At 36.7% G+C, this 12743-nt stretch overlaps 1 protein-coding gene across 1 annotated transcript in view; it reads left to right on the top strand.

Moving 5' to 3' along the window:
* The window catches only part of LOC137401483 (putative divalent cation/proton antiporter TMEM165), a 35186-nt gene that overhangs the window by 6342 nt on the left and 16101 nt on the right, over positions 1-12743 (top strand). Inside the window, exon 3 of the mRNA XM_068087858.1 lies at positions 3675-3773. Coding sequence (XP_067943959.1) covers positions 3675-3773 — 99 coding nt within the window. The remainder of the gene's footprint in view (positions 1-3674; positions 3774-12743) is intronic.

Genomic DNA, 12743 nt, shown 5'->3' with positions numbered 1-12743 from the left:
TATTAGCCTGGCACATTGCCAGTGGAACATTCCAGTAAGCTGCTAGACTTCTAATGACGGGATTCCATGGCGTTGCGTCAGCGTTGTTGTCCAGCTGCAGTTGTTTTAATAATAACTATAGCCGGAGCGTAGACAGACATACGGACATACTTTGAGAAATATATAGTCAAACATGGATAACTCAAACTTCACGGGATCGAATGAAAGTGTTCGAGTTATCAGAGAGTTCAAGTTATCAGAGCACTGTCACAAGTCCATGTATTTATTAGTAGATACATGTACATATACAAACTATAATATAAATCAAAAGCATAAATGGTTTGTTTCAAATTAAACGCTTCTAATGTAAAGTTTAGAAAAATTTTATCAGAAAGTATAGAGATTTTTTTATCATTTCAGATTTGTTTGTTGTTTTAGTTGATGTGACTGCCAAGTCGTTTTTCAGATTTAAATTGACAAAACTTGATTGCTGTTAAAATGCTAAGAAGAAAAGACATCTTATTCTTTTGAGTCTTTTAACCAAGATCAGATTTGGCGATTTTTCTTGAAATATATCCGAAGGTTACCTCGCTTTTCCTTGCTTGAAGGGCCATCGCTAAGCAGATGTTTGGTAAACATCAAATTTTGCCAAACCTTTAGAAAAGTCGTTGACAAAAATATTTTGCCGTTGATGGTAATAACGACGCCTATGAACTACTAAAAGTTGAGGTTTATCCTTATGGCTTGGAATAAAGTGATATTCTAAAGCGATAACAACCGTCTCGGTAGCCGTTGGGCTAAAAGCTGTTCGAGTTAACGAAGTTGAGGTCGAGACATTTGAAGCAATTTATCATTGCATGGGAACGGACCAAACAAAAACGTTCGAGTTAACCATGTGTTCGAGCTATCCGAAGGCGAGTTATCCATGTTTGACTGTATATAGATAGATGTAAGATTTATGTCATGGTTGATGTCAAAACCAAAATCTGACTCGCTTCCTTTGGTTCCCAAATTAAAGCTTCCGGCACCAGAAGCTTGAAGAACTTATTTGTTGTTTGAATTTTTTTTGTGTTTACGAAAGACGATTGCGGAGTTGCCGTTTGTTTCCCCAGGTGTACCCCAAAGTGGTTACGTCTAGAACGTTTGTAGTAATCAAACCACCCAACCGTAATCCTAAACTACCATCCGTTATTCGTAACTGAGTGCCAAATAGTTTTGTGATGATAGCGTTTATCTAAGTTAAACAGATCTATTGACCTTTTATTTGACATGAAACAAAACAACCCAAACATACTTGGAACGTGATTATACCTTTACCTGTGATACCATAACTTTTTCATAGCAAAAATTTAGATTTATAAATATGAAATAGAATTCTTTGAACATGTAAGTTCAAATTAAAACCCTTATGCTATCTTTTCTGTTTGAAAACTGTCGGCACATCGGCTAGTTTGTTAATCATATCAATCATTCTTAGTGGATATGATATGACCAATATATGACACATAACCAAATGTGTCATAGCTTGCCTTATTGTTTAAAAGTTGGTAGAGGGGCTCTTCTGTCATTTTCTTCTGTATGTAGAAGGAAAATATATCACAGATAATACTATGCCTCAGTTCCATAGGTGTATCAGATTAACTTTGGTTTTAGAACTACCAATTACAGTTAAAACTTAACACGCAAAGTTAGTCTTTTTTGAGATATTCTTTGTTTCTTAAAACATTGGAGTAAATCTCCTGATTAGTATATACTGTAATTCATTCCACAACTCGACAAATTAATGGATAATGCATTATATAAAACTTGGTAAATAGATAAATGTAAAAACCTAAATGAATTGTCAAAGATGGAGGTATAGACGTGGTGACAAACCTGATGATACAGAAATGTGTGTAGGTAGAGATGGCTATAGGAGAGAAAGGCTACGCGTTCATAATGGTGGTAATAAAGATATGATGTTTCTCAAAATTCAATCGGGATACACTTTCGACACTTCACTCACTCACAATCGTAGCTAGCTTTTGCCTGATTGAAGGTTTGCGATTTTCCAAGTCAGACAGTGGATAAGTCCATCTGTGTTTATGCATGCATCATTGAAAGATGTGGCCTCAGATCTTTATAAATGGTAAAAAAGTTTTGCAGACTATGATAACCAAATACTTGCTATATAACAAAAACAGCAGTGTATGCTAAAATGTGTTGGTATACTCGCAGGTCAACGATAGATTAACTACTGTATCACTAAAATTGGCATGAAAAGGATAACTCTATGTTTATGAATATTTGAATGATTACATAAAATCTATCGTGTATCCCATTCACAATAGATATTTTATTAAGCTTCCCCTATAGGGTATGAATTGGGAATCCAAATGTATCTGGTCTAGCATCAACTATGTGATGTCAAAATCACATAGTTGATGTGGTCTAACATCAATTATGTGATTTTATTTATACTTTAAGTTAGATGTTTTTGTAAACTTTATCTTTAAATATCAAGCCCAGCTTCTTTTTTCTCACTCTTTTCATACTTTTGTTTTTGGCATCACTTTCGCTTTCTTCCTCACGATACCTACCTGGAGACTTTTTAAAGAACTGATCCAACCGTGTTTGCTTATATTTTTCTATAATTCTTTGATGTCATTCTGTTGAAAACATTGCCTTTTTCCTCATTTTACTGTTAGAACCTCTTGCACTAGTCTTCAGGTTTTCTCTGATTTTAAAACTAAAGTGAAAATGCTGCTTAAGATGTTTCAAACACTATAGGCTGGTTCACACTGAATCACCGTATCTCAGGGTTGATTCCACAATACTTCGGGGATTGTCGATGATAACTATGTTCACACTATTACAAACCCATCCGGGTTTGCACCAATGACGTAGTGTTCTCATTTTTCTATTTAATTTTTCGCGAAGAAGTTTCTTTGTTTTCGCATGACTGAAATCAAATACTAGTCCCGCAGCAACGGTCATAAACGGAAATAGATGAATGAATTATCATCGCCGAAATAGTTGACATTTGAAAGTCGATCGTTGATGTTCAGCGGAATATCGTGACAGTTTGACAGCTGCAAACTTTTCCGACATACCCGCGTTGCTTCGTCAATACTATCGGTTTATGGTTCACATAATCGACGATTAACACCGAAAGGAAGACACGGACCTACGGCGATATAGTGTGAACCAGGTTTATAACACCGAACAATCTGTGCAAACTGTTACATGCACATATCCCGATTCACAAAACTTAATTGTACATGTATGTTTGAAACCATTTCACATGTTAACTCAAATATGTGCTCTATTCGCATGTAGAATGTTGCACGATTAGTATGTTAAGGGGGGCATATGAAGGTTTGACAGTCTAATTAAAACAGAAAAGTTATAAGCATACCTTGTTTGGAGTATTGTAGTAACTATTATGATTACAAAATAATTATTTAAACTATTCAAATGAGATACAGTTGACTATGTTTATGGTTTAATCATAGACCTATTAACTATTACTGTATAGTTAATAGGTCTATAGGTTTAATATAGCAAATCTGTTAGCTACTCACTTGACATTCATTTGCTGTAGCTGCTTTATATTCTCCTACCAACAAGTTCTGTCCCATTACATACACTATTGATGGAGTGGCAGATGATGACAGGTGATTTTGCTATTAGTAATATTATTATTCTTGTTGTAGCTATGTTTGGTACTCTGGCCACTCTTATTCCAAGGAAGTTTACTTTGTACCTTTCCTCTGGACTCTTTGCCTTGTTTGGCCTCAAAATGCTTCGAGAAGGTAATAACTGAATTCAGCAGTGTTGGCACTAGTTATAGGGTTGGTCACACAGTGATTGAACTCAAGGTTTGTTACAGGGTTGGCACAAAAAATCAAATAATAAAAATTGTTGATTTAAATGATGATTTCTTTCAGTGATGACTTTTTTTATGTAAAAAATAAGGTTTTCTAATTTTTTATAATTTTGCAAACTTCAGTGTTTCTTGAGAAACAATCTTGTTTTGATGTGCTTGTAACAAAACTGTGACCACTCAAAAAAGCAGAATTAGCAATTGTGATGGAGATGGTTGAGTGTATGGGTAGCACAATGCTATGAAAGGACCTCCGAAGTTGGGAACTATGAGTTCATTTAGGAAACCTCAAAGTAGGATTGATTGTGAGATGGCAACTGTAATTGATACAGTTTTCTCTCACTACTCTGTTTAATAAATAATAATATGACATTTAACCCTTTAATGCTATCAGCTAACGTGCTAGCATGAGAAAAGTATTGTCCACCTTACGTATCGTTGTTCCGAAATAGGAAACTGGCTAGGTTCTGAAAAAGCCGGCAAACTGGTATTTACATTGTATATTTTACATGGTCACACCAAAGAAGAATGTTTTTACTATCTTTTTTCTGTCTCCTTTATAATACTCTTCATTGTCAAATTGTTTTGGAATTGTATATGACTGCTTTGGAGCGTTTAGTATCAAGTGATAACGGCAAATTTTCATCTGACTGACTTCATAGGAGGTTAATAATGGCAACATGATAAACGCATCTTTTCTTGCCCTCACATCTCAACTACTGTAACCTTTTATTACAATCCTGTTTCACTCTGTTTCACAGTTGGCTGAGTGAGTTATTGAGTGCAGTTTTTAGATTATTAGTAAACATGGCTGTCAAAAACTACAGATAACCAACATATAAGTCAATGAATAACAAAACCTATGGGCCACTGTTAGATATTTTGCTATTCATATGATCTTCATAGTCACATACTTTACTGCCAGTCGGAGACCTTGATTGAGCCTATACTATATAGGCATTGTACTTATTATGACACACCCTTTGGTCTAGTCATATCACATCGTCATCAGCAAATGAGATGCAAGACATGTTATGTCTTTTTCGTACCACTCAACCATGTCGATACTCTTTGGTTAGTTAATGTTTACTGCTAGTAACACCCTAGTCATCCGTTCTAGAGAGAATTCTATGACTTTCATCATGAGTTTCAGCCATGCATGTTTTAGGAACCACCTAAGAACTAATAATTATTATCATTCTCGGGTCCAGCCAGTTCATTTGTTTGTCATTTCACCATCTATGGAATTGGAAAACATGATTTACATCACCATATAAATTGGGAGGAACTAGGATATGTTAAGTGTTAGCAGAATCAGCTTCACACTTGGTGAAGTATTATATTAGTAGAATTGTCTCTGTCTGTGAGCCCGAAATCTTGTCTATTTTCTCATAAAAGGAGATGTGACTTGAGAATTTCAACAATTTTATATAGTAACTATCAGTAAGTATGGTTGATGTTTTATTTTCAATCAGTTAGTCTGCAGGTGGTTGTGTAGGAGGTTCTCTGGAACCAGACCGAGTTTTGAAACCAAATAATTTAGCAGCATGTCGGAAGGCACAGAGCATTTGCCTGTGAAGTTTTTAGGAGGTGAACCAAAAAATTTGGAAATGCATTTCTCTCGGACTAACAGACAGACAGACACAATGGCAATGTGTGATTTATTAATATAGATACCTCCATGCTTGGTTTTATGACAAAGCTCATTATAGGTATTATAGGTACTTGGTATTGTAGGCTGTTAAAGTGCTGATGTCTACACTTTTTAATAGCTGACTACGCATATATACAGGTATAAAAAAAATTGAAAAATGGAACTGTTTTTATATCGTTAGCACAGTTATACTAGTGGGCTGCGGTTTTTGGTGCTCTGTACATGTTTTTTGGAATATATTAAATATTTGTACAAGTGAAACAAAAATTCAAATCGTGTCAAACTTTTATGACAGTTAAGTTATTGCAATAGCGATATAATACAATATACATGTAATAGCGATATAATACTACTTGTATTGATAGAAAACAGCACATAACAGTCTCCAGTTCCTAACTTATATCTGAAGATTTAGGTCTAATGACAATGCATTCATAATTATATTAGCGTGACAAATATTAGGCTATATAAAACAAAGTTTTTCAGATGCCTTGAATAACAAAATATGGCATGGTACTAATGCATTGGCCAGAGCATGAAAATTTGTAATTAGTTTAGTAGATGGTCAGGCACACTACTAAATCGATAAGATACTGTATTTGACCACATTATAATGTGTGTATATCTATGAATCATGTCAGATAGAAGTTGCTTTTATTAAAGTTTAGTAGACCCAGCTCCCTGCCATACGATATTAATTCGTACCAGTAGGGCTAAACTAAACTCTAAATAGTTTAGTAGACCCAGCTACCTGCCATACGATATTAATTCGTACCAGTAGGGCTAAACTAAACTCTAAATAGTTTAGTAGACCCAGCTACCTGCCATACGATATTAATTCATACCAGTAGGGCTAAACTACACTCTAAATAGTTTAGTAGACCCAGCTACCTGCCATACGATATTAATTCGTACCAGTAGGGCTAAACTACACTCTAAATAGTTTAGTAGACCCAGCTACCTTGCCATACGATATTAATTCGTACCAGTAGGGCTAAACTAAACTCTAAATAGTTTAGTAGACCCAGCTCCCTGCCATACGATATTAATTCGTTCCAGTAGGGCTAAACTACACTCTAAATAGTTTAGTAGACCCAGCTACCTGCCATACGATATTAATTCGTACCAGTAGGGCTAAACTAAACTCTAAATAGTTTAGTATACCCAGCTACCTGCCATAGATATTAATTCGTTCCAGTAGGGCTAAACTAAACTCTAAATAGTTTAGTATACCCAGCTACCTGCCATACGATATTAATTCGTACCAGTAGGGCTAAACTACACTCTAAATAGTTTAGTAGACCCAGCTACCTGCCATACGATATTAATTCGTACCAGTAGGGCTAAACTAAACTCTAAATAGTTTAGTAGACCCAGCTACCTGCCATACGATATTAATTCGTACCAGTAGGGCTAAACTAAACTCTAAATAGTTTAGTAGACCCAGCTACCTGCCATACGATATTAATTCGTACCAGTAGGGCTAAACTACACTCTAAATAGTTTAGTAGACCCAGCTACCTGCCATACGATATTAATTCGTTCCAGTAGGGCTAAACTACACTCTAAATAGTTTAGTAGACCCAGCTACCTGCCATACGATATTAATTCATACCAGTAGGGCTAAACTAAACTCTAAATAGTTTAGTAGACCCAGCTCCCTGCCATACGATATTAATTCGTACCAGTAGGGCTAAACTAAACTCTAAATAGTTTAGTAGACCCAGCTACCTGCCATACGATATTAATTCGTTCCAGAAGGGCTAAACTAAACTCTAAATAGTTTAGTAGACCCAGCTACCTGCCATACGATATTAATTCGTTCCAGAAGGGCTAAACTAAACTCTAAATAGTTTAGTAGACCCAGCTACCTGCCATACGATATTAATTCGTACCAGTAGGGCTAAACTAAACTCTAAATAGTTTAGTAGACCCAGCTACCTGCCATACGATATTAATTCGTTCCAGAAGGGCTAAACTAAACTCTAAATAGTTTAGTAGACCCAGCTACCTGCCATACGATATTAATTCGTACCAGTAGGGCTAAACTAAACTCTAAATAGTTTAGTAGACCCAGCTCCTTGCCATACGATATTAATTCGTACCAGTAGGGCTAAACTACACTCTAAATAGTTTAGTAGACCCAGCTACCTGCCATACGATATTAATTCGTACCAGTAGGGCTAAACTACACTCTAAATAGTTTAGTAGACCCAGCTACCTGCTATACGATATTAATTCGTACCAGTAGGGCTAAACTAAACTCTAAATAGTTTAGTAGACCCAGCTACCTCCCATACGATATTAATTCATACCAGTAGGGCTAAACTAAACTCTAAATAGTTTAGTAGACCCAGCTACCTGCCATACGATATTAATTCGTTCCAGTAGGGCTAAACTAAACTCTAAATAGTTTAGTAGAGCCAGCTACCTGCCATACGATATTAATTCGTTCCAGAAGGGCTAAACTACACTCTAAATAGTTTAGTAGACCCAGCTACCTGCCATACGATATTAATTCGTTCCAGTAGGGCTAAACTACACTCTAAATAGTTTAGTAGACCCAGCTCCCTGCCATACGATATTAATTCGTTCCAGTAGGGCTAAACTAAACTCTAAATAGTTTAGTAGACCCAGCTCCCTGCCATACGATATTAATTCGTACCAGTAGGGCTAAACTAAACTCTAAATAGTTTAGTAGACCCAGCTCCTTGCCATACGATATTAATTCATACCAGTAGGGCTAAACTACACTCTAAATAGTTTAGTAGACCCAGCTACCTGCTATACGATATTAATTCGTACCAGTAGGGCTAAACTAAACTCTAAATAGTTTAGTAGACCCAGCTACCTTGCCATACGATATTAATTCGTACCAGTAGGGCTAAACTACACTCTAAATAGTTTAGTATACCCAGCTACCTGCCATACGATATTAATTCGTACCAGTAGGGCTAAACTAAACTCTAAATAGTTTAGTAGACCCAGCTACCTGCCATACGATATTAATTCATACCAGTAGGGCTAAACTACACTCTAAATAGTTTAGTAGACCCAGCTACCTGCCATAGATATTAATTCGTACCAGTAGGGCTAAACTAAACTCTAAATAGTTTAGTAGACCCAGCTACCTGCCATACGATATTAATTCGTACCAGTAGGGATAAACTAAACTCTAAATAGTTTAGTAGACCCAGCTCCTTGCCATACGATATTAATTCATACCAGTAGGGCTAAACTACACTCTAAATAGTTTAGTAGACCCAGCTACCTGCCATCCGATATTAATTCGTACCAGTAGGGCTAAACTAAACTCTAAATAGTTTAGTAGACCCAGCTACCTGCCATACGATATTAATTCGTACCAGTAGGGCTAAACTAAACTCTAAATAGTTTAGTAGACCCAGCTACCTGCCATACGATATTAATTCGTACCAGTAGGGCTAAACTAAACTCTAAATAGTTTAGTAGACCCAGCTACCTGCCATACGATATTAATTCGTACCAGTAGGGCTAAACTACACTCTAAATAGTTTAGTAGACCCAGCTACCTGCCATACGATATTAATTCATACCAGTAGGGCTAAACTACACTCTAAATAGTTTAATAGACCCAGCTCCCTGCCATACGATATTAATTCATACCAGTAGGGCTAAACTACACTCTAAATAGTTTAGTAGACCCAGCTACCTTGCCATACGATATTAATTCATACCAGTAGGGCTAAACTACACTCTAAATAGTTTAGTAGACCCAGCTCCCTGCCATACGATATTAATTCGTACCAGTAGGGCTAAACTACACTCTAAATAGTTTAGTAGACCCAGCTACCTGCCATACGATATTAATTCGTACCAGTAGGGCTAAACTACACTCTAAATAGTTTAGTAGACCCAGCTACCTGCCATATAGAGGTGGAACGAGACAGGTTTTTTAAGCTCGAGACGAGACTCGAGACACTGTCTTGTAAAAATTCGAGACTCGAGACACGAGACAGTAAAATAATGAGCATTTGGTGATGATTTCACTACACAAGTACTAGCTACTTGGTAGATATAAAATTAATAAAACTCTTTTTAAATTGAATTTTCACCTGGTGTAAACGATTTAAATACAACATTTTAATAGTGATATGCATGTAGTTTTTGTAAACAAAAGTGACACAAACAGCTCTAAAATACCGAAGTTATATATTCTAAGAATTTTGAGCTTGATTGATCATAATTATTATAAACATATTGCTTTGAACATGTATATTTTTACCATCTATTGAATAGTTCTTACTTTTTAATGTAATGTGTAATGAAACCGATAGCCGTCACTCTACAAAGAAATACCGCAACTAAAAGAACACACGATAACACTTTCATTCTTATCGTTTCATTAAAGTTTTCTTTGTGTAACTATATTTATATGACTACAATTTAAATATAAGTGAATTATATTTAAATTGTACTCATGAAATTATATTAATTACTGTATACATGCCCATGTATATTCTTACATTGAGCTAACAAAACGTCATTGTTAACCGAGCACGGACTATGGTCGACACGGCCTTTCGTTCGTTTCTCCGTGTTCGGGCAAGTTTTACCCGCGATTGGTAGTATATACGTAAAAGAGGCCCGAATTTTATGAAGGGCAGTTGGTGTTTAGACACGATACGATAAAATACAGACATTTTACCCGCAAGTCTTATTTATTAAATTGGATTATCCGAAGAGTAATTAGATACGACCCGGTATCTGTTTTAACGACACAGAACCGAACTAAAAAATAACAGGGCCGTTGTCCGGACTACATGATTAGACTCAGTGTCCAACATAATCAGTAGCAACAGGTAGTAACGGACCGGGTATAACTTTAAAGGCAGTTGCCCGCAATCCATTACAATATATGGAGTTGTTGCTACCGCAAAAAGCCATGTTTTAACAACCGTGCGCAGGCGCTTTAGTTCTACTTCCTGTCTCGAGTTTGGCAATAGTTAAGTCGAGACGAGACCGATACGAGACGAGACAGGTCGATACTCGAGACGTCTCGTGTCTCGTTCCACCTCTACTGCCATACGATATTAATTCGTACCAGTAGGGCTAAACTACACTCTAAATAGTTTAGTAGACCCAGCTACCTTGCCATACGATATTAATTCATACCAGTAGGGCTAAACTACACTCTAAATAGTTTAGTAGACCCAGCTCCCTGCCATACGATATTAATTCGTACCAGTAGGGCTAAACTACACTCTAAATAGTTTAGTAGACCCAGCTACCTGCCATACGATATTAATTCGTTCCAGTAGGGCTAAACTAAACTCTAAATAGTTTAGTAGACCCAGCTCCCTGCCATACGATATTAATTCGTTCTAGTAGGGCTAAACTAAACTCTAAATAGTTTAGTAGACCCAGCTACCTGCCATACGATATTAATTCGTACCAGTAGGGCTAAACTACACTCTAAATAGTTTAGTAGACCCAGCTACCTGCCATACGATATTAATTCGTACCAGTAGGGCTAAACTACACTCTAAATAGTTTAGTAGACCCAGCTACCTGCCATACGATATTAATTCGTACCAGTAGGGCTAAACTACACTCTAAATAGTTTAGTAGACCCAGCTCCCTGCCATACGATATTAATTCGTACCAGTAGGGCTAAACTACACTCTAAATAGTTTAGTAGACCCAGCTACCTGCCATACGATATTAATTCGTTCCAGTAGGGCTAAACTAAACTCTAAATAGTTTAGTAGACCCAGCTCCCTGCCATACGATATTAATTCGTTCTAGTAGGGCTAAACTAAACTCTAAATAGTTTAGTAGACCCAGCTACCTGCCATACGATATTAATTCGTACTAGTAGGGCTAAACTACACTCTAAATAGTTTAGTAGACCCAGCTACCTGCCATACGATATTAATTCGTACCAGTAGGGCTAAACTACACTCTAAATAGTTTAGTAGACCCAGCTACCTGCCATACGATATTAATTCGTACCAGTAGGGCTAAACTACACTCTAAATAGTTTAGTAGACCCAGCTACCTGCCATACGATATTAATTCGTACTAGTAGGGCTAAACTAAACTCTAAATAGTTTAGTAGACCCAGCTACCTGCCATACGATATTAATTTGTACCAGTAGGGCTAAACTACACTCTAAATAGTTTAGTAGACCCAGCTACCTGCCATACGATATTAATTCGTACCAGTAGGGCTAAACTACACTCTAAATAGTTTAGTAGACCCAGCTACCTGCCATACGATATTAATTCGTACCAGTAGGGCTAAACTAAACTCTAAATAGTTTAGTAGACCCAGCTACCTGCCATAGATATTAATTCGTACCAGTAGGGCTAAACTACACTCTAAATAGTTTAGTAGACCCAGCTACCTGCCATACGATATTAATTCGTACCAGTAGGGCTAAACTACACTCTAAATAGTTTAGTAGACCCAGCTACCTGCCATACGATATTAATTCGTACCAGTAGGGCTAAACTACACTCTAAATAGTTTAGTAGACCCAGCTACCTGCCATACGATATTAATTCATACCAGTAGGGCTAAACTACACTCTAAATAGTTTAGTAGACCCAGCTCCCTGCCATACGATATTAATTCGTACCAGTAGGGCTAAACTACACTCTAAATAGTTTAGTAGACCCAGCTACCTGCCATACGATATTAATTCGTACCAGTAGGGCTAAACTACACTCTAAATAGTTTAGTAGACCCAGCTACCTGCCATACGATATTAATTCGTTCCAGTAGGGCTAAACTAAACTCTAAATAGTTTAGTAGACCCAGCTCCCTGCCATACGATATTAATTCGTTCTAGTAGGGCTAAACTAAACTCTAAATAGTTTAGTAGACCCAGCTACCTGCCATACGATATTAATTCGTACCAGTAGGGCTAAACTACACTCTAAATAGTTTAGTAGACCCAGCTACCTGCCATACGATATTAATTCGTACCAGTAGGGCTAAACTACACTCTAAATAGTTTAGTAGACCCAGCTACCTGCCATACGATATTAATTCGTACCAGTAGGGCTAAACTACACTCTAAATAGTTTAGTAGACCCAGCTACCTGCCATACGATATTAATTCGTACCAGTAGGGCTAAACTACACTCTAAATAGTTTAGTAGACCCAGCTACCTGCCATACGATATTAATTCATACCAGTAGGGCTAAACTACACTCTAAATAGTTTAGTAGACCCAGCTACCTTGCCATACGATATT

Source organism: Watersipora subatra, chromosome 8 (genome assembly GCF_963576615.1).
Source record: "Watersipora subatra chromosome 8, tzWatSuba1.1, whole genome shotgun sequence".
Taxonomy (NCBI): Eukaryota; Metazoa; Bryozoa; class Gymnolaemata; order Cheilostomatida; family Watersiporidae; genus Watersipora; species Watersipora subatra.
This window is presented reverse-complemented; position numbering and strand designations above follow the sequence as displayed.